Genomic DNA, 26,138 nt, shown 5'->3' on the forward strand with positions numbered 1-26,138 from the left:
TATTTCAAGAGCCCTGTAAATATGGTACTAATTGAAGTTCCCAGGCACAAGCGTGAATGAAGGAGATAATTTGGGAATACTGATTATGTTTTCTGTGTAGGGTATCAGTTCTGGATCAGAAGACATCTCTGGATTGAAGTTTCGAGACACAAACTGTCTTGAAGATATTAGGGTCGAATGCCAGCTACCTTTCTTCTACAATCACCGTAGCCTGTGAAAGGTTCCCATTTCTTTAAGCTGTGAAGAGGCGATGGATAAAGAAGCTTAGGCTCACAGTTGTCTCAACTGGGCGGGTAGCGCCTTTTAGAGTACAGTCGGCAGTATTGTCCCTCTCGGCGACTCGTAGCTGCGGCGCGTCTGCGGCGGGCTCGGCTCCTGATTGGTCGCGTGCCTCCAGTGCGCGGCGCCAGCGCGGAAGCTCCTAGCCGGCGGCGGCGATGTCCAGCCGGTCCAAGCGGCAGTCTCACGGTTCCACCCGCGGCAAGCGCGAGTCCGAGTCGCGGGGTAGCTCGGGTCGCATCAAGAAGGAGCGAGACCGGGAGCGGGAGCCGGAGGCGGCGGGCTCCCGGGGCAGCCCGGTCCGCGTGAAGCGGGAAGCCGAGCCGACAGCGCGAGAGGTCCCGGAGCCCGCGCCGCCGGCCGTGAGGGTGAAGCGGGAGCGCGAGGCCGACGAGGACTCGGAGCCCGAGCGGGAGGTGCGAGGTGCGCGGGGCCGGGCCGGGCCGGGCCGATCCGGGGGCGCCCTCACCCTCGCCTGCTTTCCTCTCTTCCCCCTTTTCTCTTTTTGAGGCAGGGTCTCTGGAAGCTGCTGTTGTAGCCAGAGATGACCGTAGAGCCAGTCCTCTTGCCTTCTCCTCCTGCCGTTTCTGGAAGCTGCTGTTGTAGCCAGAGATGACCGTAGAGCCAGTCCTCTTGCCTTCTCCTCCTGCCGTTTTTCGCTCGCTTGCTTTATTTATTTATTTATTTATTTATTTATTTATTTATTTATTTATTTTTACTTTTTCTTACTTTGTATGCTTCCCTGCTCAAGGTTGAATCCAGACTGAACTGTCTAATTTAAACGTTGTTATCATGGATCCCTTTATGGAATAGACCACGTGGGTCAGGTGCACTGCTGAGAGTTTTACAGATATTCCCTTCTCCAGTTTTTGCAAAATTCTTAAGATGCAAGGGAGTTGTAGCATCTGGAATAAGCCGGTTCAGCCGAGATCTCTCTCTGTGCACCCGATTAAATACTGACCGTGTTAGTTCAGTAGTTTGGAGACAGTTCTGCTTCTCCTGGTTTTTGCAGGAGACTGTTGCAGGGCTTTTGCATAGTCTTGTCAAGGATGTTGATACAGTGACCAGCCTTGGGAGGCAGATTGTATTTTTCTATAGAGCAAAAGGGACATAAGCTCACAAGCAGATAGTATCTCCTTCTGTAAGGACAGGGTTCTTCTTAAATAAGGCCATCCACTGTGAGCACTGCTCTCTTTCTATTCTCTTGTGTGACTTGTCTCCAGGAACTGGCGAAGATGTCGTATTATTGACTACTGTTATTGCTTTAATAGACTGTTTTAGTCATTGACTATATGCTTTCCATCAATGTCCAGGAAGCTGTAGCAAGCTAACAAATTAGCTTGCCAGTAGGATTAACTCTCAGAACCTTCATAGTTCTTGGACAAATGGTAGATTTAAGATGCTCAGCTTATCTTAATACTTGGGATATATTGGGTTTTGTTTTGTCTGTTTTGAGACAGGGTTGTGCAGACTGGCTGACCTGGAACTAGCTAGCTCTTTAGACCAGGCTGGCCCAGGGGCTCACCTCTGCCTCCTGAGAGCTGGGATTAAAGGCAACAGAAACTACCCCCTGGCTATTTACAGGGTCTTAATAAGTAGTGTTGGCTGGCCTGGAACTTTCTCCATAGACCTTGAACTCAGATTTCTCCTGTCTTTCCCTCCCAAGGGCTAGGATTAATGGTGTGTGCACCACCATACATGGTGAAAAAAAGGTTTAGTAATTTACTTATTTATATATGTGTATGCATGTACCATGGTGTACATGTGGAGGTCAGAGGGCAATTTGTGGGAGTTATTCTCTCTTGCTACCTTGAAGGTTCAAGGGATTGAATTCAGGTAATTAGATTTGGTGGCAAGTACCTTTACTAAGCTGTGCAACTTGCCTGGATTTCTTCATGTAATATGTGAATTAATCTCTTGTTTATATGTGTAATAGATCCATTCTCAGTGTGTAGCTTTTTTTGGAATGTTGTCATTACAAGAAAATTAAAAGCTCATCTTAATCTTAGTCGATCAAGTTTTCCCATTTCCATGGGAAATAGCAACAAATAAAACAAACTGTACCTGTGATTTGAGTAGTCTGCTGTCCTCTGTTTATGATGCTATGTAAGCACAAATCTTGCCCTGGCTAATTAAGTGCTCTACCACTGAGTTACATCCCAGCACGAGTTTCCATTTTAAAGTCTGTGGTGGATTTCTTCTTAGCAAAGAATGGCCGAGTGGACTCTGAGGACCGGAGGAGTCGTCACTGCCCATACCTGGACACCATTAACAGGTCAGTCTTGGGTATACATCTCAGCAGGGAAGTACTTGGCCTGACATGTCAGAGGCCCAAGGTTTAATCCCCAGTACCATACAAACGAAATCAGTAGATTTTGAGATGCAGAATATAGTAAAAGTTTTGTAGAAATTCTATGAACTCAACGTGGAACAGTCCATTCAAACTTTCTTCCTTTTAAGCCTTTCTGCCCCGAAAATGGTGCTTCTTGCCATGTTCTTCCATGTTGTCCCTTTAAAGTGGCAGAGTAAGTTGTTTGTTTGTTGTGTATCCCTGGCTGTCCTAGAACTCAGTCTGTGACTATGCTGCCCTAGAACTCAGATCCATCTGCCTCTGCCTCTGCCTCTGCTTCTGGAGTGCTGGGCTCAAAGGCATGCGCCACCAGTGCCTGGTGAGTGAGCATACAGACACTCAAGAGCTTTTAGCTAATTCTGAATTTGTATTGTAACTAAGGGGTACATGGTGTACCTGAAGGTACAGTCGCAAACTGAAGTATTTGTTGAATCCACACCACTTTTTGGGTGCTATTCTAGATTTTCAGAATCCACTAAATAAAATACAGTTTTTTTCTTTGTTAATGAAGCAGAGTTGGGATTTGAAGATATTTTAATATGTGCGTAAGCACAGGGTTAAGGGAGAGAGGCTCTCATAAGTAAGACACAGCTAAGAGCAGGCGTGTGGGCTTCTCAAAGAAGAGTTGCCAAGACACTTGTGTGTATGTGTGTTCCTTCACAAGTTAATGTGCATCATGTATGTGCAGGCGCCTGTGGAGGCCAGAAGAGGGTGACAGTGGCCTTGGAGTGAACGGAAGGGTGGTTGTGAGCTGCCTCATGTGGGTGCTAGGAACTGGATTTCAGTTGTCTGCAACAGCAGCAGTTGCTGTTAACTAGTGAGCCATCTCTCTAGTTCCCTGCCCCCCCCAATGTTTTTTAGTATAGCAGAGATAGTCCCCTTGTATTTTTTGATTTCCAGTTGTCCACAGCCTATCTTCTAGGATAGTGCTGTCCAATATAACTCTCTACAACAGAGAATTGCATTAAAATGTTTGGGGTTTTTTTGTTTATTTTTTGAGACAAGGTTCTGATATACAGGCCAGGCTGACACTGAATTCTCCATCCTCGTACCTCAGTTCCTAAGTGCTGGGGTTATAGATGTGCCCACCAATTTGCCAGTAATTGCTCTTCATAAGGGCTGTCCATTGTAGGAAGCACAGGCTTGAGGATTTTAAATATGCTTTTAGCAGTTGCAACATTGGTTTCTTAGTTTCTTTGTAGTACCAGAAAGCAAATCCAGGACATTCATGCTGGACATGCTGTACCACTGAGCTATTCTGCCCAATTTAAATTTAAAGCGTAGTTATCAATAACCATTTGTGCCTAATGGTCCTTCAACAGTGCAACAATGTTTTTATTTTTATTTTTTTGAGACAGGGTTTCTCTGTGGGTTTGGAGGCTGTCCTGGAACTAGCTAGCTCTTGTAGACCAGGCTGGTCTTGAACTCACAGAGATCTGCCTGCCTCTGCATCCCTAGTGCTGGGGTTAAAGGCATGTGCCACCATTTCCTGGCCCAACAGTGCAACTATTAATATTTACTATTAAATCTTTTTCACAGCTGTGAATTCAGTGGACATAAAAGACTTTTTTGTCCCTTTCTGTTCAGCAGTCACATACCGTTGCCTTGTGCTTCAATGGCTAGGTCTCATGGGTTTTCTCTTTCTTGTGGGTGTGTGTGCTAGGGTCTTATGCTTGCTGGGCAAGTGCTCTGCCATTGAACAAAAGCCCCCAATCACTTTCCTTTATTTATGAATTTATTTGCTTTGGTTTTTTTGATTCAGTATTTCTCTGGGTTATAGCTCTGGCTGTCCTGGACTCAAACTCACAGAGATCTGCCTGCCTCTGCCTCCCAAGTGCTGGGATTAAAGACATGTACCACCACTACCAGGCCTTTATTTATTTATTTATTTATTTATTTATTTTCTTTTAACAAAAATGAAATTTTTATTTATCTTTTGAGCTAGGGTCTCACTGTGTAGCCCCAACTGGCCTGGAGTGTAATGTGCAGACTAGACTGGCCTCAAACTCATAGATATCCACCTGCCTCATGAGTGCTGGAATTAAAGGTATGTGCCACCATACCTGACAGAAATGTTTGTTTCTAAAAGGATGTGTTCACACGTTATTCCTCTCATTTTCTCAGGGCTGTTGGGCTCCTGTTTTAGTCCTACTTGTTGCTTTCCCTGACAAGAATGTGATGATAAAAGAAGGTCCTTTTTTATTTTTGACATCTTAATGTATAGTTCAGGCTGATCTGGAACTCTTTATGTAGCTGGAGCTGTCCTCTTGACTCAGTCTCTGAAGTGCCAGAATTACAGGAGTGAGCCACTCTGAAAAGATTGTCCCTTATATCCATGGGGGCAGTGGAGCCAAGATTCCCTGATACATATCAAAATCAGGCTGTTCATTGCTGGGTTGGTATTTACACATATTCTATGAGTATCCTGTTGCTTTAAATTATCTGAGATTGCAAATCCCAAATACAGTGTCAGTGCTACATAAAATGTTGTCATTTAGGGAATAATGCCCAAAGGGGAAGAAAGCCCGTTTATCATTAGTGCAGATGTAACTTTTACTTTTTCCAAATATTGATCCACAGTTGTTGAATCTAATGAAAAAGTGTATCCTGGGCATTTGTGTTTGATGCAGACACTTTGAGCCTGCCTTGGGGGTGTGCTACGTATGTGGTATTATGTTGTTCTCTTAAGGATATGCATGGCGTGGCATGTAGAGTCATCCCTGGCCCTGCTCATGTCTGCTGTGTTCCGTCTCTCAGGAGTGTGCTGGACTTCGACTTTGAGAAACTCTGTTCCATCTCCCTCTCGCATATCAATGCCTACGCCTGCCTGGTGTGTGGCAAGTACTTCCAAGGTAAACAAATGGCTCCCGTGTGAAGCGTGTTCAGTTTGTGAAGCTGTCTTCTTGTTTTGTTTTTTGAAAGTTAAGTTATTCTTGGGAACCATGTTTAATAATTACTATCTTTAGCGCCAGGAAATTAGTGGTTTTCTCCTTTGTCAGAGTTGAGTACATCTGAAAGAAAGAGCTGAAAAAAGGCTAGATCAATGATTGTTTCCCTCCCTCCCTCCCTCCCTCCCTCCCTCCCTCCCTCCCTCTTGGCACTGGGCATTGAACCTAGGTTCTCAAACATACTGTGCAAGTACTCTACCACTGAGCTGCATAGCCAGCCCCTGGGTTTCTAAGTCTGATGTTTTCTGTATTTATATCTTTGTTGTTTTGAGATGGGGTCTGAGTATGTATGCCAGGCTTGTCTTGAACTTGAGCCTCCTCCCCCATGATTTCTCATGCTGGGACTTGTAGGTGTGCTCCATCAGTTTCTCCTGAGAATACTATTCTTTTCTGAAAATGTACTATTTTGATTTATTTAGATGAGAGGAATAATGTGTACATACATACATATATTGGATAAGAAAAAAGACAAGTCACAGTTTTTACTTTTGTAGGGAGTTTATATGAAGTCAAGTTTGACACATAAAACAATCAGAAAATCCCATAAGACCATAATGATTACTCTTAGCCTGTATGGTAGTGACTAAAAATGAGAACAGAAGGTAGTCAAATATTTATGTGAAGGTCAGTTTTTCTCCTCCTTTGATATTTTATGACAGTACCTAAGTACGCAGCCCTGACTGACCTAGAGCTCACCATATTGGCCTGACTGGCTTGGGCTTCTCTCAGTTCCCCTGCCTGTCATCTAAGTGCTGGAACTGTAGGTGTTGTCACCATGCCTGTCCCCAAAGTCAGTTCCTAGAAATGTATTACATTTAAGGTTATTATTTTTAAATTTGCGTGTGGATGTTTGTGGGTGCATTTGTGTGCTTGTGTAGAAGTCAGCAGACAGCTTGTGGATATTAGCTCTCTTCCCACCATGTGGGCTCCAAGGGTTGAAAGGAGGCAAATGCCTTTACCTTCTGATACATATGCAATCGGTTTATGTTTACGCTTTATGTTGAGACTAACTTCCCTAACTTATATCTTAATGTTCTTTCTGGTTCTCTTTGTGAGAGAAGTTTGTGTGGGGATTAATTTCATGGACTTTCTTTGTTTTTGTTTTAACATGTTTTACACAAAATAATGAAACAGGAGCAAACCTGATCTGTGCCTTTCTAGGCCTTTCTCTGACAGCCCTTCCTCCTCTCCATAGGTCGGGGCTTGAAGTCTCATGCTTACATCCACAGCGTCCAGTTCAGCCATCATGTCTTCCTCAACCTCCACACTCTCAAGTTTTACTGCCTTCCTGACAACTATGAGATCATCGATTCCTCGCTGGAGGATATCACTGTATGTGTCCCAGGTTGCTGGGGTGGAACTCATTTTGTGAGCTGTCCCAAGGGTCAGGGTAGTATGTGGAGAGAAAGCAAAAAAGTGGAACTTTCGAAGTAAGTTCATGGTGATAATTCCGTTACCAGGAAGATTCCATTCCTGTCTTCACGGCCCTGGGGAGGCTCAGATTCCTGGTGCTTCCAGGGAAGGAGTGTTCCATTCTTGGGCTGGGTATATGTGACCTTCCACTGGAGACTCGGGCTCCTGCCATCTTCACAGTTGTGAGGATCCTAGGCTTTGGCAGCCATTGGTTATGGAGTTGACCAGGCTGTAGGGCTGAAGACAGACCTGAAATTGAGTGATTCAGGATTAGACACAAAAACCCTTGCAGATGAGCTAGCTCTGTGGAGGACTTACTCCATTACTTTGGTCTTTATCCCTCATGGCTGGGTCTTTAGGGTGTGTGGTGGGGCATTCATGGCCAGAAATTTTTTTATTTTTAGTAGGAATTTTTGTTCTGGACATACCTTGTGAACCCTGTTTACAACAACTTAAGAGTTTTCTTTTGCTTGGCAGTACGTGTTGAAGCCTACTTTCACAAAGCAGCAAATTACAAACTTGGACAAGCAAGCCAAATTGTCCCGGGCATATGATGGTACCACATACCTGCCAGGGATCGTGGGGCTGAACAACATAAAAGCCAATGACTACGCAAATGCAGTGCTACAGGTAGGGTCAGCAAGAACACTGGGGAGGGGGAACAACTGGGGCCCTGTGAGGGTCGCCAGCGGGTGACTGCCTGCTTGAGTGTAGTCGGAAGGCTCCAGATCCCAGGTCTGTCTGAAGGCTGTTCTTGAGCATTTGTTCTACAGCAAGCAGAACATTACTCTCTGGCCAAGGGGAGCCTCCTACATGGTGAGGGATTTTTCACCTGCTAGGCTTATTTTTTTCCTCCCTCTCCCTTTCTCCCTCCTTTCATCCTTTCTCTCTCTCTCTCTCTTTTTTCCCCCTGAGACAGGGTTTCTCTGTGTTGCTTTGGAACATGTCTTGGCACTTGCTCTCTAGACCAGGCTGACCTCGAACTCACAGAGATCTACCTGCCTCTGCCTCCTGAGAGGGAGAGCCGGGATTAAAGGTGTGCGCCACCAATGCCCGGCTTTGTGCTTGGCTTTTAAAATTCTTCATAGTGTGCGCATTCACTGAGTATTTGTCAGCTTTCATTTTGTGTGGCTCAGTGAAGGACATTACACTGAGCTCTGGCAACATTTTCTGAGTGTCCGTTTCTTTTGGACGTTTTAAGGCTATCCTTGGCCTGTCACAGGCTTTATCTGAATGTTAGCTGGAACAGCCTGGTCCCAAGGGGCTTTGTGCCAACTGCAGTGCTTGATTTCCAGGCTCTGTCAAACGTTCCTCCTCTTCGGAACTACTTCCTGGAGGAAGATAATTATAAGAACATCAAGCGCCCTCCAGGGGACATCATGTTCTTGTTGGTCCAGCGTTTTGGAGAGCTGATGAGAAAGCTCTGGAACCCCCGAAACTTCAAGGCACATGTTTCTCCTCATGAGATGCTTCAGGCTGTTGTCCTTTGCAGCAAGAAGACTTTCCAGATCACCAAACAAGGTGAGAAACAAGTGACCCCGTCTCTCTGACTTGAGGACAACATATAAGGCTGAGGGACACATGCATCTCCACTTGGAGGTGAACACTGGTAGGAAGTGAAGGGACTGTCCATGGAGAGTGGGCTAGGGTCTTCATTTCTTCTGATCAGTGCGTTCTGTGTAGAGGCACCAAAGGGACTGCATCTGAATGAAAACAAAATCTGCTTATGGGAGGGCCTGGGCAAGCAAGCCCCTGCTGTTGTTAAGTGGCGAGGGGTGTCCGTCTGTATCTATGTTTGGCCAGTAGCCAGTAGAGGCAGGAAGATAGGTGGGACTAGGAGACAAGAAGAATTCTGGGAAAGGTAGGCAGAGAGGTACCGAGAAAGATGCTGTGTAGCTCCAGAAGGAGTAATAGGTCAGGGCCCTTCTCCGGGAAGATGAGGCCATGTGGAAACACTTAGATTAATAGAAATGGGTTAATAATTAAGACAGAGCTAGCCATAAGATCCCTAGCCATTGACCAACAGTTTTATTAATATGAGTCTCTGTGTGTTCATTTGGGTCTGAAATGATTGTGGGAGCAGGCTGGAAAGAGAAACTTCCAGCAACAGTTAAGTAGTTGCCACCTGTGCTGTTCACACTTCATGGGAGCATGGAGCAAAGACTCAGTGCTAGGAGAGGAGGAGGCAGGCGGGTTGGTAAGAGGCAGGGTTAGGCAGGCGTGGGGGCTCTGGTGTACAGTTTGGGATACACAAAAGTAGCTGGCACAGAGAGTAAGTGCTCTTAGATTCCAGGGCCAGCAGAGAGCCAGGGTAGTAGCTAGGAAAGAGAATATTCCATTTTTCTGTATCTTTGTAAACATACACTCCACACACACACTCACACACACATACATACACACACACTCACTCTATTCTGAGCTGGGCATGGTGATGCCTGCATATAATCCCAGCACCTAAGAGGTAGAGATAGTTCAAGATCATCCTTAGCCAAATGAGGTCTTTTCTCAAAAATCCAAAAACAAATAAAAACTCCATTATTCTGATTGAGATTGTTCTGATTGAGAAATGACTTACATAGAGGGGAGGTTTACTGGCTTGCTTTAAATTTTTTTTTTATTATTATTTTATGTGTGTAAGTGTTTTGCCTATATGTATATGTCTGTAAACCATATGCATGCCTGTACCTAAAGAGGCAGAAGAGGAGCAGATCCTCTTGAACTGGAGCTATTGACAGTTGTTAACTGTCATGTGGGTGTTGGGAATCAAACCTGGGTCCCTCTGAAAGAGCAGTAAGTGATCTAAACTGCTAAGCCATCTCTCTCCTGTCATCTCCACCCCCAACACACTTTTTTCTTTTAAACACAGGTTCCTCCTAAGCAGCCCTAGCTGTCCTGGAACTTGCTATGTAGACCAAACAGGCCTGAAACTTATAGAGATCCACCTGCCTGTGCATCTTTCATGCTGAAAATAAAGGCATGTGCCACCACGCTTGCTTAGTAGTAGCTTTCAGATTCTCGGGTACTTAGGAAAGGAGCACTAGGTGAGTAGATAAGGAGCTGAGACTCTTGGGTAAGGGTAACAGAGTAAGGTACACTTGAGAATAGACTGTTTGTTGACCAGAACCCCATGATTTATTCCCAAATGAACAAATTACATAGACATTTGAGCATGGTGATTCATAGTTTGTAAATAGGTCAGTAACATCTTACACTTCTGAACAGGGAGACAGCTACCTCCTGTGCTAGATGAACCTTCAAATTTCCAACATCTGGATTCATAAAGTAATTTTGTTGGGATTTTTAAGGCTTATTATTAGGGTGTGTGTAAGTATGTATGTATGCATGCATGCATGTATGTGTGTTCACGTGCCCATGGAGAGTGTGTGTGTTTGGATATGTGTATGAATGTACAGGTATCCCTGGATTCTAGAAGAGGCTGTTGGATCCTCTAAAAGCTGAGGCTGGAGTTACAGGTATTGTGAGGTGTCCACTACAGGTGCTGGGAACTGAACTCAGGTCCCCATCCCAAGCAGTGAGCTTTCTTATGTTTTTATATCAAGGCTACAAGAAAGGATATTTTTTTAGGGAAATTTATTTTGTGTGCCATGGATGGGTGTATTTATTAGCCTTCCCTTTAGCTTTTAACAGCTTTGCAAAGTTAAAGAATGATTGATTAGAGTTGCAGAAAAATCTTAACCATAAGAATAAACTTACACTTACCTTCTGTCATAGCCATAGTTTGTATTATCAGTTAAGAACAATTTCCCCAGTGTCTGTGACCTGGGCATTATCACTTGCCTAGATGTATGTGGGGTGTATAGAGAAGTTCTTGCTTTGCTCATTTTTAATTAAATGAGTGTGTGTGGGAGTGGAGGAAAATAATTTTGTAGAGCTGTCAGACCTTTGGAATTAGGGGGATGAAGTTAAAGAAGACTACACAGCCTTACAGCTTTTAATTAGATGAGCAGAGGGGGAAGGAAATGGAGACAGACCTCTGGGAAGACGGTAGCCATTATCCCAGACTCACCTAATCTTTTCTTGGGCACTCTTACCATGGGCCAGGAATGTTGCTTATTCCCAGAATTCTTTGCTCTCCAGTGTGTGTAGATGCTTTCTTTATAATAGCACTAGAAGTTGCCTTCCTGAAGGACAAGAGTCTTTGTAAGATAGGGAAGGGAGGAAGTCAGAGACACTCTGAAGATGTTGATGTTGCAGTGTCATCATTCATTGTTGTCACTGGGTGATGAGATACATTCTGGAACAGAAATGACAGGATCCAGCAGTGGATCAAAGTAGCTTGAGAGACTAAAGAGAAAGCTTGACCTTGAGGAGTGCGTTGCTTGTGGTCAGGTAGAGGGGATGGGGTGTGTGGCTGGAGAGGATGAGGAGAGCCAGCCAGTGTGTGGTTGGGCTCCTTTCCTGCCTCTGAGCTTCAGCATGTTCCTCTCTTCCTTTGTTGCTAGGGGATGGAGTTGACTTCCTGTCTTGGTTTCTGAATGCTCTGCACTCAGCTCTGGGTGGCACCAAGAAGAAGAAGAAGAGTAAGTCATGCTGCTCCTCAAAAGAGAGCCCTATTTTCTTTATGTTTTTTTTTTCTCCTAGAAAAAAAATTACAGTTATACTGCTTCCTCCATTTTGAGACCAAGTCTTGCTAAAGCCCAAGCTAGCCTAGAGCTCAGGTCCTTCCTGTCTCATTCCTCCATATTGGGATGACTTGAACTCCTGACCCATCTGCTTCCAGCCCCCACATGTTGTGAGATTATAGGTATGTGCCCTTAGGCTATACTAGGCCTGAATAGATCTTGCTCTATTTTTTTTATTATTCTTACTTTATTTGTTTCCCTAGTTTTGTTGTTGTTTTATTGTTTTCTTTTTTTAATCTTAAAATATAGTCTTGGTGCCTGGCCCAGATTGGATTGGAATTTGTGATCCTTCTGACTCAGCCTCCCATATACTGAGATTACAAATGTATTCTGCCATGCCTGGTCCCGGTGGCATTTTAAGCAGAAATGCCTAGAAGATAATGGGTTAAATGAAGTAGGACAGACAGAAAACATGGCTGTGTGTTGTCACTCCAGAAGTGATCTTCCAACAGCCAAGAGTCCTGGTCACCAGATGCCTGGGCTTGAAGGGCTCACTCAGACAGCGGAGTTAGCTGGAGGAGGGACTTTCAGTGTCCTTTGACACAGTAGGTAAAAGTGGTTGAAGCCACTAACTGTATGCTTCAGTGTAGCTGCTAGGGAGGATTTTGAGTGTTTTGAGCACAAGGGAAGGATAAATGCTTAGAGATGGATCTGCCAATTAGCCTCAGCTAATTGAAACAGCGCTCTGCTCCTTAATACATATGGCCTTGGGTATCAATTAAAGCTTCCTCGCCTCCGAATGTTGGGATTACAGGCGTGTGTCGTTTTTCTCAGATTAGAGTGTTTATTAGTATGCCTGCATGAGTTCATGTGCACCACATGTGTGCAAGAGCACTTGGAGGTCGAACGCTCAGGAGCTGGAGTTACAGGTGCTTGTGAGCCATCTGATGTGGGTTCTAGGAACTGAATCCCGGGTCCTCTGCAAGAGCAGTGTGTTCTTAACTGCTGGGCATCTCTCCAGACTAAACCAAAGCTTGCATTTGTTGTTTTTGTTTTTGAGACAGGATTTCTATGTCGTCCTGGCTCTCCTGGAACTGGCTGTGTAGACCAGGCTGGCCTCAAACTCACACAGATCACCTGCCTCTGCCTCCCGAGCAATGGAATTAAAGAAAAGCTCCACAGCTTTTTTTTTTTTTTTTACAATTCAGAAATGGTTATAATTATGCTCTGGAAATTTTGCCTCAGTTTGAAATGGAGAGTAGGGCCATTGTGTTCTAGAGCTAGGGAAGGACTGAGCTGAATGTTAGAGCAGACCTTGACTGGTAGGCACAAAACTACACTGCAAGTCCCTCCGACCAGTTATTGTTGTTCTATCGGTTTAGTGGTCGTTAGATGTTATAGCTTGTAGTTTATAGACTGCAGAGTCCGGTGAGTCATTCTGGAGACATAATGGAGTTTAGTTTCTTCTTTTTTGTTTTTGTTTTTTGAGACAAGGTTTTTCTGTATCACATTATTGGTTGTTCTGAAACTTGCTTTGTAAACCAGGCTGGCCTCAAACTCAAAGGGATCTGTCAACTTGTGCCTCCCAAGTGCTGGCATTAAAGGCATACAGCACCATGCCCTGCTGGTTTCTTGAGTGATTGTGTGATTGTATGTGTGCTGTTTATTTTGAGACAAGGTCTTGCCTTGTAGCCTAGGCTAGCCTTAAACCCCCAGTCTTCCTGCTTGTATTGCCTGAGAATAGGTGTGTCCCAGCACGCCCAGCTCCCGTGTCTTCCTACCTGGGATGCACTTTAGATTTTGCTCTGGGTAGCTCTGCCCTGTCTGTGAGGTCAGCTCAGCCAAGGCCATTTTCTCAGGCCTCGAACTTGCGTCCCCCTGGGACTCTAGGACCCGTGTGCCTTGTGTTTTTGTTTGGCTTTTATTCCTGTTTACTGTCTTTGTCATTTCTCTGTGTCCAGTGTCGGTCACTGTCTTTTGAAGGCAGTGTGTGGATACGAGAAAAGGCTGTTTTTGAGGGTGTGTGTGTGTGCACCTGTGGAGGCCAGTGCTGGGGTTCGAGGTGAGGGCCGCCTTACCCATCTTTTAATATGTGAGTGCTGGGGTCAGACTCGGGTCTTCATACCTGATGGTATGAGGACACCCCCTGTGCCTGTTCTTTTGTTTTTTCTTTGTTTGTTTTGAGGCAGGATCTCATGTGGCTAAAGTTGGATTTGAACTCTTGATCCTCCTGCTTCCACCTTCCAAGTGCTAGGATTATTTGGTGATAACTGCCACACCCAGTCCTATGCCCTGTTTTAATTGAATTTTTGAAGAAGATTTATTTATTTTACGAGTATGAATGTTTTACCAGCTTTTTGCTATGTGTACCATGTCAGCGCCTGGTTCCCTCAGTGGTAAAAAGATGTCATTGGAACGATTGCAAGCCGCTGTGGGTGCCTGTCGTTGGGTCCTAACAGCTTCCTTGTGGGAGGCGGTGAGAAGGCCAGGAGTCAGGTGAAAGGAAACAACAGACTTGTTTGTTTAGAAATGGGGAGAACCTTATATTCCCTCTGAGTACCCAGGCTGCTCCGTTGACATCATGTGGTCGCCTCTCATTGGCTAGGTACCTCTCACAGCACCAGGCGGTTTTCAGGTTGGCTCATCTTGCAGCCTGGTAGGCCTTAACTTCCTGCAGGTGCCTGGTTCCCTTAGAGGTCAAAGGTCAAAAGACGCATGGAGCCACCAGGCAGGTGCTGGCAATCAAACCTGAGTTCTCTGTGCAAGAGCAACAAGTGTTTTAAGCTTCTGAGTCAACTCTCCAGTTTTCTCTCTCTCTCTCTCTCTCTCTCTCTCTCTCTCTCTCTCTCTCTAGTGCAGGTATTTCCCTTTGATGATTCAGCCCAGTGGTCAAAGAGTATCCTGTGGAGGAGATACAATGTGATTATTTAGAAAAATAGTTATGTGTGTTCCCTGATGACATATGTTACCAAGCAAAGCTTTTGTGCTTGAGTCTTACACTAGGGTGCTCTGGTTTATACCGGAATTTACAGGTTGGGAATATGTTCTTGACATGCTTTCTGGCTTCACAGACTTTGTACTTTGCCTTTGGTTTGCACAGCTATTGTGACTGACGTTTTCCAGGGGTCAATGAGAATCTTCACCAAAAAGCTTCCTCATCCTGATCTGGTGAGTGTCCAGGGTAGAATTTTAGCCCGATACATGTTTCCTGGGGGGATCGGGGAAGCAGGAGCTTAGAGAACAGACAGAATGTTCCCCCAAAAGAAGTTCACAAAGCACCTGCTGAGGGCCAGTTTTGTGCCCATCGTGGCCTTGGACTGAGAGCTTCAGCCTTTGTAGTTGGTAGCCTGTTGGTTGAAATGGTTTGACTGCTGAGCGGTACTGGTGTGTTTTCTGAAGGCCCCGCTGAGCTTCTTGTGTAATTGGAGAGCTTTTTAAATTGTATGGTGTATAAATAAACTCCTTCCAAGGAGGAAAGCAATTAGTTTTTTCTTTTAAAAGTTGGCCTATAAAGTAATGGGTTTGACTGCAGCATTTCCAATCACATGTGTCATTACATTTGGTTCTAATTAATTTTCCTCTTCCTTTTTTTAGTTATAATTTATTTAACTTTATTTTATGTGAATTGGTGTGAGGGTGTCAGATCTCCTGGAACAGGAGTTACAGACAGTGTGAGCTGCCATGTGGGTGCTGGGAATTGAATCCGGGCCCTCTTAACCACTGAGCCATCTCTCCAGGCTCAGTCATCCTCTTCTGTATTGCCTTTCCTTGTTCCCAGTGCCCCCTTCCTGGCAGGTTTCTTTTCCTTTCCATTACCCTCTTTCTCCCCCTGAAGGCTCCTTCTGACCACAGTCCCCTTCCCAGAAGCTGCGTGACCACAGGCACGTACATACGTGCCATCAGGTTTGTAATGAATACTGTCAGGTGGTTCTGAATACAGCTACCTAGGCTCTGGGTCAGGGGAGATGTATACGAGCGTCGTGTCCTCTTGGGCTTGCATCATGCTCGTCATACTCTTTCCTCGTTTGCCTTCTCATTCATTTCTAGCCAGCGGAAGAGAAAGAACAGCTGCTCCATAATGACGAGTACCAAGAGACGATGGTAGAGTCCACGTTTATGTACCTGACCCTGGACCTCCCCACTGCCCCACTCTATAAGGATGAGAAGGAGCAGCTCATTATCCCGCAGGTGCCGCTCTTCAACATCCTGGCCAAGTTCAACGGCATCACTGAGAAGGTAGCCGAATTGCCACCCCTGCCCTGTCTCCTTGGTTTGCATTTCAGCTTTATCATCAGCAGTGCCTTCCCTTTCTTCCAGGGTTGGCAACAGGGCCTTGGGAGTGGAAGGCTCTACAGACAAGTTTCTCCTTAGTTGCTTTTCCTTTTTATATTTCAGACTTGCCACATAGATATCGTGTACTTACTCTCAGTGCATTGTCTTTTTCAAACCTCCTCACCTCTCTGGTGTTGAACTTCAGAGCTCCTGCCTGCCTCCGAGTAATGTATAAAAAGATGGGGAATTCAGATGCTCGGAAACTCAAGCAAATATTGTTTTGTTTTCTTCTTGAGATAAGTTCTCACCAGCCTAGAACTTGCTGTGTAGTCAGAGCCAGCCTTGAGCTCTTGATTCTCCTTCCTCCCCCACGTGCTGGCTTACAAGTGTGGGCCACCACTCCCAGCTCCAACAGTTACTCTCAGTTTTTCTACTTTACTCTCTCTCTCTTTATAAAATAATGTGGGTCCTTACCCTTCATTCAGTCTCAGTTGGGACAATATCAGAAATGATGACACTGGACTTTTGTTTTTTGGAGACAGGGTATCTTTGTGTAGCCATGGTTCCCGCCATGTGATCATCTGCTGGCTGAAACAGCCGTGTATCTTACTCAATGTTTGCCACATTGTTCATCTTAGCCTCTTTTGTGATTTCTGGGACTAGGTGTCTTCTCAACCCTAGGTGTGATGCAGAGCAAAGCTCAGATCCCTACTTAGTGCTGGCTTGATGTCATCCACTGTCTTCTAGGAATACAAGACTTACAAGGAGAACTTCCTGAAGCGTTTCCAGCTCACCAAACTGCCTCCGTATCTCATCTTCTGCATCAAGAGATTCACTAAGAACAACTTCTTCGTTGAGAAGAATCCGACAATTGTCAACTTCCCCATCACGTGTGTATCTCCCCGCTCGCTGTGCTGGCCCACCTCTTCCTTTTTGAGGCAGGGTCTTACGAAGCCCAGGCAGTCCTTGAACTTGACAAATGATCCTGCACTCGGGAAACTCCTGCCTCAGCCTCCCGGGTCTGCAGCTGTGCCGCACCTGGCTGTGAGTTTGGATATCGTTCCGTGTTGTTCCCTTTGAGTGGGGATTGCAAGAAACAGCTTCCTACATCACAGAAATTAAAGGGTTTGCTAGAAGGATGTACATATTTCACAGTCCCCAAAGGTGGATACTTACATGGATGTAGTCATTTATTTATTTGTTTGTCTACTTATTTGAGATATAGTTTCATGTAACCCAGACTGGCTTGAAGTCACTTGGAGCCAAGATGACCTTGGACTTTTGATTTTTCTGCCTCCACCTCCTGAGTTTTGTAATTACAAGCATGTGACAGTACACTGTCATAAATTACAACTTTAATGTGGGACCTTTTAATTTACTCTGCAATTGCATTTTCATGGCTGTTTTGAAGGAACTGGAAGAATATCAGATAACTTTCGTTGGCTGCCTTCTAAGTCAGAAAGACCTCAGTCAGTATCTTTAGGAAGACCTGTGAATGAGACCATTGGTTTTCAGCTCTGAAAAGTCAATGTTCTTAAGGTTTTAATTAACATTTTAAAATTATTTTAATGTTTATGGATATTTTGCTTACATGTATGTATGTATCTTGTGCATTCCTGGTACCCACAGAGGCTGAAAGAGGGCGTCAAATTCCCTGGAGCTGGAGTTACAGACACTTGTGAGCCCTGGGTTCCAGGAATCAATCTGTGGTCCTGTGGGAGAGCAGCCAGTACTTTAGCTGCTAAGCCGTCTCCCAGCACAAGAGACAGTGTTTTACATGGTCTGAAGAAGGCCTCTCAGAGAGTGGAGAAAGCTCATGCAGACTGATAAGAAGTGTGTGGGTATGCTGGTGTTGAGGTTGGAGGAAACGTAGTGTCTGTCTGATAAGACAAAAGGCAGGGGGAGACTCTGGATGCTCAACTGTCTAGATGCGTACAGTTTTCCTAGTGAAGGGAAGTTTTATGTTCTTGTCTGTATTTGGTAGTCTTTGAATCCCATACTCTCAGTCTTTCTAATTTAAAACAACGAAGGCGTCCCGGGCTTTTCCTCTCCTTTCTTTTTCTAGTCCTCCAAACTACCAGGATTGGCAGTGTTCTAACCCTTTGAAAGTATTTCCAGCTCTGAGTCCTGTGAGTCTAAAGAGAGTATTAGCTGGGAGGTGGCTTAGTGGGTAACGTGCACTCTGGACCGTGAACCTCGAGAGAGGGTGAGTCCTAAGCTGCTTCCAGTGTAGGGCCGGGTTGTTGTTGCTGTTGTTTGGTTTTTCAAGATAGGGTTCCTCCGTGCAGCTTTGGAGCCTGTCCTGGGGCTCTCTCTGTAGCCCAGGCTAGCCTGGAACTCACAGAGATCCGCCTGCCTCTTCCTCCCAAGTGCTGGCACTGAAGGTGTGCGCCACCACAGCCTGGCTTATTCTAATGGAGTCAAACCCCACCCCTCACTCCTCCACCCTAGTAGATGGTGAAGACAGAGGTGCTCTGGGGAATCCCCTTCTCTAAATTACTAGAGACAGAATCAGGCATCCTAGGTGCTGGCAAACACTGTATCACCGAGGTTTACCTAAATATTATTTAAAATTTCCCCTAAATTTTGGAGACAGGCTCTTGCTATGAAGCTCAGGCCTAGCCTTTGCTGAACTTGGCCCCCATCTCAGCCCCCTCAGAGTCTAGGGTTATGAGTGCATGGCAGATGCCACACAGGAGAATTTCTAAATGAGGACTATAAGAAAATTTCCTTCCTTTTTTTTTTTTTTAAAAAGACTATTTCTTAATTTTTAAAATTAAGAAATACAGAGCCCATGGAGGTCAGAAGAGGACATCAGACCCTCTGGAACTGGAGTTATAGATGGCTGCAAACCATGTGAGTGTAGAGAACTGAATCTGGGTCCTCTGCAAGAGCAGCCAGTGCTCTTAACTTGTGAGCCATCTCTCCAGCCCCTCCTTTCTCCCCAGACTTTTCCTATTTTTCATCACCGTCTAGCTTGTGTGACAAGTGGGGAACACAGAAGCTACCTGCCTGCTCTCTCGAAGGGGACTCCAGAAGCACTGCCTTTGAAGCCCCCTGATCAGTGAAGGTTTTATGTCAGAGCTAGGCTCCTGCGAGTCACCTGTGTGTTCTGATAGGAAGGGCCACTGTGTGGATGGCTCTTCCTCAGTAACTGCAGAAACTTCTTACTCTGCTGTGCTGTTCTTTTGGGCCTGGAGGTGTTTACCCTCTTACCATTGGATTTGTGCATTCGGCAGTTCTGACCTCAGTAGCTTGCCCTTTTGGGAAGTTTGCTCTGGAGAAGTTAGAAAACAGGAGGTCTATGAGATCAGGACTCAGGGTCTATTTCATTTTAAAAAATTACATTTTATTTATTTTGTGTATGTGTGTGCACTCATACATGGGTGTTGATGAGCTCAGTATATATGCAGAGGTCTAACAATGACTAAAGGGGTTCACTTTTCTCCTTCCATTGTGTGGGTCCCAGGGGTCACACTCAGGCCACCAGGCTTTACTAATTGATCAATTTCTCTAACAATTTTTAAATTAAAATAAAAAAAAGCTTTTTGTTTGTTTTGTTTTGAGACAAGGTCTCAAACAGCTATAAGCTGTTCTAGATTTCAGTATGTAAGCCAGGCTGGCTTTGAACTCACAGAGATCCTCCTGCCTCTGTCTTCTGAAGAATTAAAGATATATGCCTCAGTGTCTGGCAGAACTTTTTCGTTTTGGCTTGTTTTTAAGATTTATTATTTTATGTGTATGGGTGTTTTGTCAGCGTGTTTGTAAGCACTTCACATGTGTGTCTGGTACCCTTCAAAATGAGATGTTGGATCCCTTAGAATTGAAGTTACAGATGGTTGTGAGCCACCTTGTGGGTGCTGGGTATTGAACTTGGGTCCTCTAGTAATTGCTGAGCTGTCTCTTTCCAGCCCCCAATGCTTTTTAAAAAAAAGACAGGGTATCAGTATGTGGTCTAAGTTCATCTAAGTCACCATGTAGCGTAGAATGTCTTTGAAGCCCAGGTTCAGTGAAGACTCTGCCTCAAAAATAAGGAAGAAGGTAGTTGAGGAAGGCACTGGGTGTTTACTCTATGGTGTTCATGCCATCTGCCATATTTGCTGCGTGTGTACACACACATGTAAGCCACACATACCAAGACACACAAGGCAGCTAGCTCTCTTCAGTACTGGTTTTTTAGTCTAGAACCCTTGAGCAAACTCCCTTTTCATGCCTTTGCTCCCTACGTGGGCTGTGTGATTTTTGCCTCTTACTTCACTGAAAGAAAATGAAAAGCAAGATCCTTGAAAATAAGAAAGCTGATGGTTTGCCTAGTTTTCAGATTGAGGTGGTTACAGTGAATAGATTGTGTGGTCAGTCTTCTTTCTTAGGGCGCCTCAGGGCAAAGGGCAAGGGCTGTCTGAACCCTGGAGATGCAGGGCACACTGCTAGGTAGGCCTGTGGGCAAACCCTGCTGCCCCAGCTCATCACCCTCCGGGGATGTAATTCCTAGCTGTCAGGCGACAGGTGTAATTCTTATTCAAATCCAGGTTGGCAAAGACCCTACATGCACCTTTGGCTTCTAGACATGCTTCTAAGGGTGTGTTTCTGACTGAAGTTGTCACTGTTGGAAAATGTGAATTCAGCTCACTGGAACTTTTGTGGCACTGCAGACCCTTCCAGAACTAGGACCCTAAAGTAGCAGTCAACAGCTCTGTGGTTCATTTGTATGAGACTTTCCCTAACTTCACAGCTACCGTCTGATGCTCTGTTGTTGTTTCTCTTTATCTCCAGAAATGTGGACCTGAGAGAGTACTTGTCTGAAGAAGTCCAAGCAGTCCACAAGAACACCACTTACGATCTCATCGCCAACATCGTGCATGATGGCAAGCCCTCCGAGGGCTCCTACAGGATCCATGTGCTTCACCACGTGAGTGGCCCCGACTGGCATGGCACAGAGCTGCAGAACAGGCGTGCCTGGGGTGTTTTGAGTTTGCCCTTTCTGAGCCTGCCTTCAGAACTCTGTATGTAATGGATGGCTTTAGTTTTGTCTTAATGTCAGACACCACTGGGAGGTTTCTGAAGTACCATTGCCTGGCTCTGCGCCAGTTCTCTTATAGCAGACACTGGTTTCAACTGGAGTAGAGGCCAGGGATGCAGCCACAGGCTCTACAGTGCTGAGCCCATGTCTGTAGCGTGCTTACTTATCCCAAGCAGTGATCAGCACCAGGGCTAGCTAAGAGACTACCGTAGAGTGTGTGGTAGCAGAATGAGGGTTAGGTATTCTAAAGTTCCCTGGGAGGTTCTGATAGCCAGCCAAGGTTGAAAACCTCTGTTCAGGGTCAGAGCCCCAGCAGCTTGTGGTGCCATCTGAGGGCTCCTTAGAACGTCAGAATTCCAACCCCTTGGGGGCACTTCATATCAGCTCTTTATTCTTTACCAAGACCCTTTGATACTCATGAAATTAACATTTGAGAAGCATTGGTTTAGAGACTTTCTTTGCTTTGTCTGTCATGATTACTTTTGAGACAGCTTCTCACATTGTAGACCAGGCTGGCCTGGAACTATGTGTAACCCAGGCTAGCTGAGCTCTCTCGCCCTTAGCCTCCCAAGTACTAGGATCAGAGGCATTGCTGCCATGCCTAGCTGAGCTAAAATATCTTAAGGGTGTATCTAAAGCTGAAAATAAAAGCACACACAGGATATATTTGTAAACACAGAATTTCAGCGTAGGTTGTTGTAATTGTAACTTAGTGTCTCTGGGACTAATGGCTTACTGTCCTTAAAGCACATCCCTCACACATGAGGAATCCTAGGCTTAGAGTTTGAGAACATCGGGATTTTGTGGCAAAGTATTTGGCCTCCAGGCCCATGTGTTTAACTAGACTTAGAGCCAGAAATGAACTTGCTTGTGTAGTCCCACACTTTCTCTGTGGACCCTATTTGTGGACTTTAAAGTGTCTGCAATGTATGCAGCATCAGTGTCCTATCACAGCCGCTCTTTTCATGGGTTAGACGTTTCATGTCAGCATTCGGTGAGGGTAGTTTGGCTGTGTCGGCACCCCTGGTTTGTTGGCCAGGGGAAACAGGGTAGGTGATTGGCAGAATCCACCAAGATGACTTACTTCATTCTTTGTTGTTGCTTTCTTTGGGGTGAGGGTATGAAGGGGGAGAATGTCCACTTAGAAGTTTTTTGTTTTGTTGTTTTGGTTTTTTCTCTGTGTAGCTTTGGGGCCTGTCTTAGAACTTACTGTAGACCAGGCTGGCCTTGAACTCACAAAGATCCACCTGGCCCACTTGGGGGTTCTTAGCAGCCAGCGTCATGTACTTTGGACAGAGTTTGTCTAATGTACCATTTCTGGACAAGAAAAAGACATTTCAGATTGGAAGGCCTTCTCTTTTTTTCTTTTGAGTGACCACCTAAATTCCCCTTTAAAAGTGTGGAAGTGGCTCAGTGATTAAGAGCACTGACCAGAGGATCCGGGTTCAATTCCCAGCACCCACACGGCAGCTCACAACTGTCTGTAACTCCAGGATTCACTTCCCTTACACAGACTTACATGCAAGCAAAATACCAATGCACACAAAATAAAAATAAATAAATTATTTTAAAAAAAGTGTAGAAGTGGGTCTGGGGATTTAGCTCAAGTGATAGGGTGCCCAGCATGAACGAACCCTGAGGTTTGATTCCAGACAACACATGAACTGGTGTGGTGCCACAACCTACAATGCCCGCACTCTTGAGATAGAAGCAGGAGAATTAGAAGTTCAAGTCCTTCCTTGGTTAAAGAGAAAAGCTGATGTTAGACTGGGCTGTGTGGGGACACTCCTACACACCGGGAGCGGGGAGAGAAAGAGAGGAGCGAGAAGAAAGCGAGATGTTTGGGTCTTACTTTATTTCAAAGGCTCCTTCACAGAAATTGAGGTTGCCAGATTGTTCATTCACTTGGTCTAGGCCAGGTTATGACACTTACTGATATGTAGTGGCCACTCTGGTGTTCCTGACTCTCGCTGTGACATTCCTACTCTCGCTGTGAGTGACATTTTTACTGGAGAGCAGGTTAACCCAACCCTCATGCTTTCTGCAGGGAACCGGCAAGTGGTACGAATTGCAAGACCTCCAGGTGACTGACATCCTGCCCCAGATGATCACCTTGTCCGAGGCGTACATTCAGGTGGGTGCGGGCCAAGGTAGGAAGTGGGGTTGATGTAGAGTATTGCTTACAGGCCTGGATGCTTCAGGAGTGTGAGGGGACCAGATTCTGTGGCACCAGAAGTCAATTAGATTTTCAGAAAGGAAAAGTATAGAAGCCTGTCAAAGTGTGTTCCTGACCTTGTGAGTTTAGCAGAGATCTGAAACTCTAGTCCCCACAGATCCAAAGCTGTCTTTTGACCTTTGTGCACACCAGGCATGTATATGGTACATACATACATACGTGCAGGCAAAACACTCATACACATTGAATAATAAATACATCTGAAAAAGTTTTTAAAAAGCAATGGAAGAAAAGTTGAGGGTTGATGGAAGAATGTAAATGGAATGAAAGGGAACATTCTGGAAGATATGCATCAGTTTTGGAGACTGTAGCACATGTACCAGTGGGGTGGCATGCTGTCTGCTTCCTGACAAAGAACAGTTACTTGAGGACTGACTGAAGCGCTCATCACTGTTCTCATTTCCGACAGATTTGGAAGAGGCGGGATAATGATGACACCAGCCAGCAGGGGGCTTGACGCCGAGGGCGTTGTCTGAAAATGTTAAATACAGATACTGAAGCAGCAGCTGAATGGGCACTGGCTGGGAGACCCTGCCCAGCCCTGTTTAAATGGGTCTGGCAGCATCGCCATCAAAGAGCCTGTCCTGTCCTGGTGTCCTGAGCTGTCTCCAGCCGTCCTCTGATCAGCAGGGGTAGATGATACTCCCTCCCTTTCAGCAGAGCTACAGATGGGTGCCTTCTTGAATTCTTTGGAAACATCAAGATTCTAGGAATAAACGTGAAACTAATAGCATCCTTCTGTCTATCATAGGTAGATGGTTTTCCTACAGTTCCCTTCTCTTTCATGGGACTTTTGGAATGGATTAAATATCCTCCTGTTTTTAAACCAGACTCTTGTTTTATGTACCTAAGAGGGTTATTTTCCTTTTTAACGTGTACACTATCTGCCCTGCAGCCTGTCATTTGTGGGCATCATTCTTGTCTCTTCTTGTCAGCTCGTGGGTGGTTTTGTCATTTGGAGTGGAGTACATTTGTCTCTAAGTAACAAATTATCTCACTAAAAATGATAACTTGTGCCTAACTAGAAGAGTAAAAGCGCATGATTTCAGACTGCAGGGCGGAGAAAGGAAAGAACCAGAAAGCGCTGTTTGCCGTAGTGCAGTCTGAGCAAGTCTCAGCCAGGCTGATGGGAGCCACTCATTGATTCAGTAACCTGGAGGGTTTGAACCTCGGCCGGCAGAACTGAAGCAGGCCTACGATGTGGGGCAGGGGATTACGGCAGCTTCTCTTTGAAAGTTTCCTTCCTTCCCTTCTTTTATCTTCTCCCCCTCTTCCCTCCCTCTCTTGTCTCCCCCCCCATCTCCTCCCTCCCTCTCCCCTCCCTCCCTTGTTTCCTCCTTCCCCCCTCTTCCTCCCTCCCTCCCTCCTTCCCTTCTTCCTTTATCCCCTTCCTTTTGATGGGGTTTTGCTCTGTAGCGCAGGTGGCCTCTAACTTACATGCTGCCTCCACCTCTGCAGTGCTGTGATTACAGGCCATCTCTTCCTGTCCAGCAGATCTGAGCCCGGATGCTTCTGCAGCTGCGGCCCATATGTTTTGCTTTGGTGTATTGCTTTCATCTGATAGAAGTTGTAAATTCTTGAGACTGTTTAGGGCCCCTCTCGCTGCTCACCTCTTCCCCAGGCCATCCCAGCTGTGCTTGGCTCTGCTTGCCACTCTTAGCGAGGGGATGCCTCATAAGCAAGTCCTAATACCACACGTCTGAGTTCAGAGTCAAACAATTTTATCTTCATTAACTCACAGAAAACAATACAGTTGGTTCAAGGAGGCCATCACCTGCCCAGTCTCAATACTACAAGCCTGAGTGAATAGCTTTATAGTTAGGACTCATTCGTGGCTTTTCCGAAGCAATGGAGCTATTAGAAATAAGGTTTGTTTATTCAGGGTGCACACTTGCACTATAAATTAGACAGAGCCCATTTCAATCTCTTCAGTTTCAACTTCTTGATTAGATTAAACCATTTGCAATTCTGCACTGCCGCAACACCTCATTGAAGCCCTCGCAGAGGCACACTCCAGAAACTGTTTGATCTCAAGAGAGCAAGGCCCACGAGATGCTGGCCCACCTGCTGGGCTCCCCGGGGCTCCTGGTAATGTCAGGCTTTGCAGGCTGAGCACTGCTCCCTCCACCAAAGCCCCCGGTGATGGCATAACCCAGGGTGTGACCCACCGCAGAGCCCACAGACACGCCAGCTGCAGTGGTTGCCATCTGGGCCATCAGGCCTGGCTGCCTGGTGCAGCAGCAGGTGAGTCAACTGCAGATGGTGCAGCTGCTGCTGGAGGCTGAGCTGCAGGCGCATGTCTTGGAGCAGCCCTCATCTGAGGGGCCCGGCTGGCCGGATGGGCCACCTGGGCCACCTGGCAAGAACGGCTTCGGCTTCCTCGAGGCATCTTGACTCCTCACACTCTGAGTCCAAAGACGACAAACTGCCCTGAGTTCTTGATCTTAAAGCCAGATGCCTATTTGATTTGTTTTTGGATGTCTTAAAATCAGTTCAAACTGAATGTAGTTCAGTTGGTAGGATACTTGGCTGGCATTCATGGAACCCTGGGTTTGATCACCACACACATAAACCAGGCATGGAAGCAAGTGTCTGAATCCCAGTACATGGGAGATGTAGGCAGAATCATGAGTTAGAAGGTTGTTCTTAGCTACATAAGATCCCATCTCAAGCAAAAACCCTAATGATTTTTTCAGGAGTCACCCTTTCATTTTCTTTTGGAGTGTGTGCGTGTGTGTGTCTGCAAGCCAGAGGCGAATGTCAGATGTTCCACTTCTGAGACGAGAATGAACCTGGAGCTAGTTTTTGGATCAGTAAGCCCACTGATTCTCCAGCCTTCACCTCAAAACTGGTTTATAGGAGAGCTTGTGTCCACAGAAACAATCTTGATGCTGTGGGGCAGGCGCTCTTCCCACTGAGCATCTCCAGCCCATGAGTCTTCTCTTCCCCTCCAATTTGCTTATCCTGTTAACCAAGTCCCGTTTATTTTCCTTTGTCTGTGTCTGTCTCCCACCCAACCTCCCTCCCTTCCCACATC

General features: G+C 45.7%; 1 protein-coding gene and 1 pseudogene across 1 annotated transcript; one reads left to right on the plus strand and one right to left on the minus strand.

The window, feature by feature from the left end:
• The first annotated feature begins 386 nt into the window (after positions 1-386).
• Positions 387-23,932, plus strand: Usp39 (ubiquitin specific peptidase 39). The gene is made up of 13 exons (XM_051202859.1): positions 387-702; positions 2,485-2,554; positions 5,387-5,481; positions 6,773-6,909; positions 7,468-7,620; positions 8,286-8,511; positions 11,454-11,531; positions 14,674-14,741; positions 15,621-15,809; positions 16,593-16,735; positions 20,619-20,754; positions 22,913-22,999; positions 23,511-23,932. The coding sequence occupies exons 1-13, from the start codon at positions 438-440 to the stop codon at positions 23,556-23,558; spliced, it is 1,695 nt and encodes a 564-aa protein (XP_051058816.1). The 5' UTR covers positions 387-437; the 3' UTR covers positions 23,559-23,932.
• Positions 23,933-24,805: 873 nt separating this feature from the next.
• LOC127235530 (coiled-coil-helix-coiled-coil-helix domain-containing protein 2-like) lies at positions 24,806-25,505 on the minus strand (annotated as a pseudogene).
• Positions 25,506-26,138: the final 633 nt, after the last annotated feature.

The sequence above is a fragment of the Phodopus roborovskii genome, unplaced genomic scaffold (assembly GCF_943737965.1).
Source record: "Phodopus roborovskii unplaced genomic scaffold, PHOROB, whole genome shotgun sequence".
Classification (NCBI taxonomy): domain Eukaryota; kingdom Metazoa; phylum Chordata; class Mammalia; order Rodentia; family Cricetidae; genus Phodopus; species Phodopus roborovskii.